The sequence below is a fragment of the Rhamphochromis longiceps genome, linkage group LG5 (assembly GCF_057381845.1).
Source record: "Rhamphochromis longiceps isolate RC_006_pf linkage group LG5, R_longiceps_female_GT1.1, whole genome shotgun sequence".
Lineage (NCBI taxonomy): Eukaryota > Metazoa > Chordata > Actinopteri > Cichliformes > Cichlidae > Rhamphochromis > Rhamphochromis longiceps.
Window position 1 is genome coordinate 22,309,542 of NC_140561.1, and position 9,283 is coordinate 22,318,824.

The 9,283-nt window shown below is 38.0% G+C and overlaps 1 protein-coding gene across 1 annotated transcript; it reads right to left on the bottom strand.

Annotated features, from left to right (window-relative positions):
* Window positions 1-4,499, bottom strand: LOC146669977 (uncharacterized). The gene is made up of 10 exons (XM_085407946.1): window positions 4,466-4,499; window positions 4,130-4,156; window positions 3,730-4,017; window positions 3,125-3,439; window positions 2,379-2,435; window positions 2,229-2,288; window positions 1,066-1,101; window positions 833-928; window positions 166-206; window positions 1-72 (listed from the first exon to the last, which is right to left on the bottom strand). Exons 1-10 carry the CDS (start codon window positions 4,497-4,499, stop codon window positions 1-3), a joined length of 1,026 nt encoding a protein of 341 aa, XP_085264072.1.
* Between the last annotated feature and the right edge of the window lie 4,784 nt (window positions 4,500-9,283).

Here is a 9,283-nt window from a genome sequence, read left to right on the forward strand (position 1 = left end):
CTAAATCGTATCCTGTGAATCTGGTGCATCTGTTTCCTCAGAGATGGTGGCGTACACATGGTAAATGTCAGACTAGAAGATAAAGACAGTAATGTAAGAGTCCTTTAAGTCTGTGGCGATGATTAAGCCAAACAGAAAACATATTTAGTACCAGCTCTCACTTACATTTTCATTTTTCATCTGTTGCACGTTTAGGTTCTCCTCAACTGCAGGTAAGAAAATAACATTCAACAATTATTGCTTTCATTCAGCATTAAACACAAACACACACACACACACACACACACACACACACACACACACACACACACACACACACACACACACACACACACACACACACACACACACACACACACACATTGCTCTTGTAAGTCCGTGTAGGTCAACTGACTGTCAGGTTTTTCTCTGAATTATTCTCTGAGGTGACTTGTTGTGATTTGATATGATGTAAAGAAAATTGAATTGAACTGAATCTTTAAGAATCCAGGGTCTGTCTAGGGTGCTGTTACTCTAGATCTAGATAATACATAGATGCAATTTTGCTACAGAGACATGACATATTCCACATTGGTCATACTCAGAGATAATACAAGAAATTATGTTTAACAAGTTTTGATGATGACACTGGTAGTGGGTGTAAAACCGAGTTGTTTTTTATTTTAATTTTGATGATTCTGAAGCAATCTAATGATATATTTGTTTATTTATTGACATTGCTTGATACGCTGAAGGCAAAATAAAATGGAAAATGCTATAATCGTGCTTCAATATGTGTCACCTGAACACTGAAAAATTGTTTTTCTAAGCACATGAAGTAAGTATTTCTCACCAGTTCTTTTGAGTATAAGAAGCCCCAGTACCAGTAGGATCATGCCCATAATTATTCCATTTCTTGTCACAGCTGCTGCCAAATTCCATAATGACTCTGTTTTGAAAGCCACAAACAAATTTCACTTGTAACTCAAACACAAGATACTTTGCTATCTGACAAAGTTGCAGCAGTAACCATGGACTGAGTGAAAGTATAAGTAATATTATGGAAGTCTACGCAGTGTCTCTTACCTTCGACTTTCCCTGTAGTATCATTCTTGTTTGAATCTGTTTGGAAAAGAAAATTGATTTGGGCCTGTTAGCTTTGTATGTAGAGGTGTATATTTGTGTTCAGTCACTTAAAGCTGCAACAGCATGGTTTCAATTCTTCAGGTTCTGTGCTTCTGCACATTCAGTTTGAAATAATATACAGTGGGTAAAATAACTATTGAACACCAATATTTGAAGGTCTTGAGAGAGCTCGCTGGTTTTACCCACCATGAGATGCTTCTTGTGTGACACCTTACTAAACAAGACACTTTTTCTTTACACACCATCTCTGTTTGGTTTTCTAATTACTGATTAATTTCAGGCATCATGAATTTCCATGCCTTTTTACACCTCCCGTTTTTACCGCGTTCAGTACTTTTTCCCTGTGTCACTTCTCATAATTTAATTGAACTTAATTTATGGAATCTTTGGTTTGATGTTTTCCACGCGGGGCTTTAATGGGTCGTTATTGATGTCTGGCGAGAATTTCATTTTAGTAGCACATTTAGAAATATATTTACTTAGAAAATTGGTGACATGTCTGACACTTATTTTACCCACTGTATATTTTCCATGTCTTAGATAATTTGAGTGGTTTTGCATCTTTTTTGGTATTTGCACAATCACTACAACATATAATTCTAAAACTAAAAACTGTGTTTTCTGTTTAGCAATGCAATCAACACTTCTGTCCTAATGTTGTCATCAGCTGGTCAGTTGACATTACACTGTTGTATTAGTTTTTATTTGGTATGCAATGGTAAACTAGTACTTATTAGGGAATGGAAACAATTATAATAATGAATATTAAACACACAAAAATATCTACAGATAAAATGTATCTGGTCATTTGCATCAATCAGGTTTATAATGAAGTGCCTGCAAAGTTAGTAACTTCCTTTCAACACCAGCTATAGCCCTGCTTACAAAGTACTTTTCTATAATTTAAAGGAGAAGTATGTTAAACATAGTATTGTAACAGCATTTGAACTGTTAGACATCGTTTCACTCTCCAGTCTTCAGAATATTTAGTTTGAAAAATAACATATAACACAAAAATTAAACGTCTCATCTTTCATTTGAGCAGATTTACTTTAATACAGAAAAAATATTTTCTAATTTTACCACGTGAGTAATTTATTTACCTGATAGTGAGTTCACTGAAGTGGTAGAAGTTAAAGTACTGGGTTTGTTGAGACTTGATTCTGTTCCATAAATGTTCAATAAAATGTTAAAGACATTTAAAAGAAGTGATGTGTGATGATGCTCTGGGTTGTTTGTTAAGTGTGTCCTACCTGTAAACATGATAGATGACGGTTTGTTGATCTTTGGTGATTCACTTTCCAGAATAGCTACAGTAAAAGGAAATGGGTTTGTGTATAAATAAAAGTTTTGTTAATACTGCAATCAATTCAAAAGTGATTTAAATTTTTGAAAACACATTTACTATTTTATTAAATGTTAAATCTGTCCCAAAGGGAGTGTCAGACGAGGGACTATTTTTTACCTATACTGAAATATTTGGTAGTGTCTAGGCCTGGGTATCATCACTGATTTCTACAAGTGATCCAATTCTGATTAAACAAGGTCCCGATTCGATTTGATCCCCGATTCCAGTCGATTCGATTCAATTCAATTTTGAATCTGACAGTGAAAAATATTATAATTCTGATCATTTATCAGCAAATATTCATATTTTTATATCTATGTATTAAAACAAAATATTTTGTGTCAGGAAGAGTATCCAGTGTAAAAACCTTTACCCATTTCTACTGTAAGCATGTTATTATGCTGACAATATCATCAAAGCTCAAAGAGACTGCAAGTCTGGACGTACTCTTTTTCACATCAAAGCTCAGTTCTATTTATTTGCACTGAGGGTCCAAATAAACAAAGTGAAACGAAATGAAAACTTTGCGAGTAACAAACGCAGAACATTTTTAGAGAAAAATACTTTGAATGCTTTTATTTTAGTCATTTTCATCATTTTAATGTATTAAAGTAGCATCTGTGCTATAAAGTCTGTTTATCTTTGACTTACCTGTTAAGTTGTATCGATCACTGCGAGGAGACAAAGACCTGGGTTCCCTTTTCAAAGTGTAATCACAGCTGGCATCTTTTTGTTGAACAAAATGTAGATGTCTCAAAAAATCATCAATTGAGACATAAAACTGGCAGAACCGCTGTTTGTTTTTTGTCTTGCTATTCTTCCCGACAGCTACTGTGAGGATTAAACGACTTGCTTCTCCAAAGTACAGATTACATCTTGTATCATCTTTCACAGATCCAGGCAGAGAGCAAACAAACCGAACATGTTCCCCATTAAAATGCTGCACACTCATCTGTGGTGTTTGACCTACATGAAGATTAATCAAGTCCCATTAATATACAAGAATATTGTATGTTTTACCAGCACAACAATAACAATACTGGTGTTCATAAAAGCTGAACTGCAACACATTTTGTAATTAACTGTAACTGGTCATGTTTAGATTCCTGCGTGCTGTCTTTGGTGGTGTAAGAAAATATGTAAGAACAACACTCCTAAAAAAGTTTTGTGAAAGAAAACATGAAGGTTTATAAAGATAATAACGTCTAACACACTGTATGATAACTTATCCAGTCACAGGAAGAGCAGTCTCTCACTTTGTATGGTGATGGAGGATGGTTCACTGTCAGCAGATGTTGAATTAAGGTCTCCAGTGTAAAAACATCTCACTTTAACTTCAGCAGGTGAACTGTGATGTGACATTAACAGCAGTTCTGTTGCAGTGAAATTCTGCAGGCATGAGAAGGCTTTGGAAGTACTTTTGCTCACCGTGTAGAAAAAACACTGATGAACTGAAACAGATGTTGGTGCCTGACAGTGTAACGTGACCGAGTCCGTCTCTGAGATCACCTCTGTGTTCACTGTCAGTGTTGGTGGAAGAAGAGCTGAAAAATCAGAGGTAAAGAAATTTTTGATCTAATAGGTAATTTTTGGTTTAAGTAAAGAACAAATATGCAGTCACAGAAAAATCTGAACACTGGAACATCAGGAACTCACCTTGTGCTTGAATCTCATGAACAAAAGCTGTTGGAAAGAAAATTTGTTAACAACATACTAAATGCACGTATTAATAACCATTATTATAATTATGTATTAATGGCTCATTAATACAAACAAACTGTCTTTTCAAGATCACAGGAATTTGTCCTGCTGAGAAAGTTTTAGTTTGGGACTCCTCACGTGAGTTTATTGATTAAAAATAAAAAAAAATAGAAGCACCACAAAGTTACAAAAGTTGCTGTAAGAACACAACGTAAAATCCACAACCATGAAAAATGTAAAACCTACAGATTTAGCATCTTCAATCGAAAAGCTACAAGAGGTTTAACTTACACATGAGGATGACTGACAGAAGGTGTCCAGCCATGATGAAGAGGATTACTGTGACTGTGCAGAACACATGTGAAAGTCTGACTTTGTAAAGGCTGATGTTCCAGTTTAAGGAACGTCACAGGAAAACCACAGGAACCACTTTAACACAAGCAGAGCAAAAAGCCATGAACGACCCTCTGATACTACTTACTACTGCAGTGGAACCAGGACTTCAACTTCCTGTTCTGTGGCAAAGTCACATTTTACCTGCTCTCAGCAGATTTGACTGGTGATTCTACATTTTCCATTTCTATGATGTGATGATCCCTGAAAATAAATATGCGACCAACCATTAACATGGGTCACAAGATGGCTGGTGAAAAGGGAAACTTGCTTCTTTGTGTTTAAATAACAAGTTAGCTTAGAATTTGTGTGTGTGTGTGTGTGTGTTATATAATAAAATACACTAACAATAAATATACTCATTAAAAATAGTCCCCAACAAACCAATATTTATATATTATAAAACAAATATCTATTTCCATTATTGTTTCAGCAAAACAAACAACCTTCATTTGTCACATACACAATCATACAGAGGACAACATGTAGTGAAATGCTTGTGTACGAGCTGCGGACATAGTTGTGCCATTCCAGGGCTTGGTTTTAGCATGGGGGGTCTAGCCAGGACCCTTACTGGATACCAGGTGGGAATAAAGCTTGAGCCTCCTGCTCCAAGAGTGTGGTAAAGATAAAGATAAAATAGAGATTGAAACTTTACTGGTAATTCTTGTACCTAAATAAAGTAAAATAAAATAGAAAACTACAGAGTCGTTGCATCAAGGTACCAAACTGTCTCAGAGACAACGTCACCCAAGACAAACGGAACACCTCATCACTCCTCCTTGGAGTGAATTTCCAGCCCTCAAAAGAGATTTTAATAATTGTAACAAGGAAAAACAAGACCTTGAAAACAGGATCACAAAAATGCAGGAGGAGAAAAGTCAACTGGAAGAGAAGAACAGTGAAATGCATTGCAAGCTCCAAGATATGGAGGAAAATAATGAAGGCTTGCGAGTAATGTTTGATGAAGCACTTGAAAGAAATACACAACTGGAGAAAGAGTTTAAAAAATGGAAAATCAAACATAGAGAAATGTTTTACGAGGTCTATGACACAGAAGAAAAATACATAGAGATGTAGTGCAAGCTCCAAGACAGAGAAGAGAAATGAAAGCCTCCAAGTGACGTCTGATGAAGCATTGAGAAGAAACACACGAATGCTTAAAGACAAGGAAGAACAGGAGGCAGGTCACCAACAGATGCAGTGCAAACTTGAAGACACAGAGGAAAAAATGGAAGCATTACAAGTAATGATTGATAAAGCGCACAAAGAAAATTCAGACCTGCTAAAAGAGAAGGAACAACTGGAAGAAACCCAAAGAGAGACGCAGCACATTCTCCAAGAGTTTGAAACACAAAATACAGAATTACAAGTATTTTACAATGAAGTGAAGGAAATAAAATTGAACTTGAGAAAATATGCAGAGATATAGAGTGACGAATCCACGAAGTGGTGACCAAAAACAGCCATTTACAAGCACTCTATAACAAAGTCCAGTAAGCCAACACCAAAAAGCAGAAGCAGAAGCAACGGCAGGAGAAAAGTCATAAAGACATACAGTCTTCATTTCAATTACTACAGAAGAGACATGAAGAGTAACAAGCCACCCATCATAAAGAACAACAAAGAAACACATGCATGAGGCAAACAAAGAACTGGAAGAAAAATGTGAAGAAAAGCAGGAAACACTAAAAGAACGAGAGAAAAGGTTCAAGAAACTTGATGTGCAGCATGAAGCACTTTTCAGAGAGATGACAGAGTTCAGAACAAAAATCTACAGGAAATGAGAAAAGTCTGAGAAAGAAGAGAAAGCGGTTCGGGTTATTCTGGAAGAACGACTGTAATAATAATAATAATAATGGATTGCATTTATATAGCGCTTTTCGGGACCCCTCAAAGCGCTTTACAACACTATTCATTCACTCTCACATTCATACACTGGTGAAGGCAAGCTACAGTTGTAGCCACAGCTGCCCTGGGGCAGACTGACAGAAGCGAGGCTGCCATATCGCGCCATCGGCCCCTCTGGCCAACACCAGTGTGCTGCTTCTTCAGTTGAGCCTTGACAAGAATAGCCTCATCTTCCTCCGACAGGGGCAAATTATATAATAAAATATGTAAATAAATTCAGTGTGATTCAGAGCATTATTTAATTTGAATGTTGTTAAGATGTAAATCACCATTCAGCTTAAGAAAAGCTTCTTTACTTAAGAAAAGCTGGATAACTTAAACTGAGCTTTGTTTAACATGACTCCCTGTATTTAGATGAGGCAACAGGTTTGAGTTAGATAACAGAGTTCAAGAATAGTTCACCATAACTGAAACATAAAACTTAAGCAAAGTCTCACTTTCAAGATTCAAGAGAATCGTGCATTAGCGTTGACTGATCCTTTTAGGGGTGTGACAAATGGAAAAAGTCTGAAAACTGGAAATGGATCAGTTAGAGCTACACATGTGTGAGGGGGCCTACATTTATGTTTAACTGCTAAGTCATTCAAATATCTAATCAGCCAATCGTATAACAGTTACAGTGGGGCAAAAAAGTATTTAGTCAGCCACTGATTGTGCAAGTTCCCCCACCTAAAATGATGACAGAGGTCAGTAATTTGCACCAGAGGTACACTTCAACTGTGAGAGACAGAATGTGAAAAAAAAAATCCATGAATCCACATGGTAGGATTTGTAAAGAATTTATTCGTAAATCAGGGTGGAAAATAAGTATTTGGTCAATAACAAAAATACAACTCAATACTCTGTAACATAACCTTTGTTGGCAATAACAGAGGTCAAACGTTTACTATAGGTCTTTACCAGGTTTGCACACACAGTAGCTGGTATTTTGGCCCATTCCTCCATGCAGATCTTCTCGAGAGCAGTGATGTTTTGGGGCTGTCGCCGAGCAACACGGACTTTCAACTCCCGCCACAGATTTTCTATGGGGTTGAGGTCTGGAGACTGGCTAGGCCACTCCAGGACTTTCAAATGCTTCTTACGGAGCCACTCCTTTGTTGCCCGGGCGGTGTGTTTTGGATCATTGTCATGTTGGAAGACCCAGCCTCGTTTCATCTTCAAAGTTCTCACTGATGGAAGGAGGTTTTGGCTCAAAATCTCACGATACATGGCCCCATTCATTCTGTCCTTAACACGGATCAGTCGTCCTGTCCCCTTGGCAGAAAAACAGCCCCATAGCATGATGTTTCCACCCCCATGCTTCACAGTAGGTATGGTGTTCTTGGGATGCAACTCCGTATTCTTCTTCCTCCAAACACGACGAGTTGAGTTTATACCAAAAAGTTCTACTTTGGTTTCATCTGACCACATGACATTCTCCCAATCCTCTGCTGTATCATCCATGTGCTCTCTGGCAAACTTCAGACGGGCCTGGACATGCACTGGCTTCAGCAGCGGAACACGTCTGGCACTGCGGGATTTGATTCCCTGCCGTTGTAGTGTGTTACTGATGGTGACCTTTGTTACTTTGGTCCCAGCTCTCTGCAGGTCATTCACCAGCTCCCCCCGTGTGGTTCTGGGATCTTTGCTCACCGTTCTCATGATCATTTTGACCCCACGGGATGAGATCTTGCGTGGAGCCCCAGATCGAGGGAGATTATCAGTGGTCTTGTATGTCTTCCATTTTCTGATGATTGCTCCCACAGTTGGTTTTTCACACCAAGCTACTTGCCTATTGTAGATTCACTCTTCCCAGTCTGGTGCAGGTCTACAATACTTTTCCTGGTGTCCTTCGAAAGCTCTTTGGTCTTGGCCATGGCGGAGTTTGGAGTCTGACTGTTTGAGGCTGTGGACAGGTGTCTTTTATACAGATGATGAGTTCAAACAGGTGCCATTCATACAGGTAACGAGTGGGGGACAGAAAAGCGTCTTACAGAAGACGTTACAGGTCTGTGAGAGCCAGAGATTTTCCATGTTTGAGGTGACCAAATACTTATTTTCCACCCTGATTTACGGTTAAATTCCTTACAAATCCTACCATGTGAATTCATGGATTTTTTTTTCACATTCTGTCTCTCACAGTTGAAGTGTACCTCTGGTGCAAATTACTGACCTCTGTCATCATTTTAAGTGGGGGAACTTGCACAATCGGTGGCTGACTAAATACTTTTTTGCCCCACTGTATTCCAGGCATTTAGACATGTGTACATCATCTACACGATGAAACCGAGCATCAGAATCGGTCAGACAGGCTGAGGAAGTAGACTGGTACTTGCATCGTCATTCATTTCTGACCACGTCCATCTCTTTATCACCACAGTGTAGTGGTCTTCAGATGGCTGCTTCAATCAGGATAATGTGCCGTGACACGAAGCGTAAACCATCTCCAACTGATATCCAACTTCTGTGTCTTCATGTCAATATGGACCAGAATCTCTAAGAAATGTTTCCAGCACCTTGTTGAATTTGCGCCACGAGGATCTAAGCTAGGGTAAAGAAGCACAGGATTTGGAAACACACACACACACACACACACACACACACACACACACACACACACACACACACACACACACACACACACACAGAAAACTCTCACTTGTTAGTGTTTGTCAGTTTACACTTATACTTCTAATATTGTTCGTTAATACAAAGGAAAAATAATAATAATAAAAGCACTTGTTGGAATTCAGATAATTCCTAGCAAACGTTTGAGGAGGGATGAGGGACAACGTTTAAAAAACAAGATTTTTTATTATATAACTT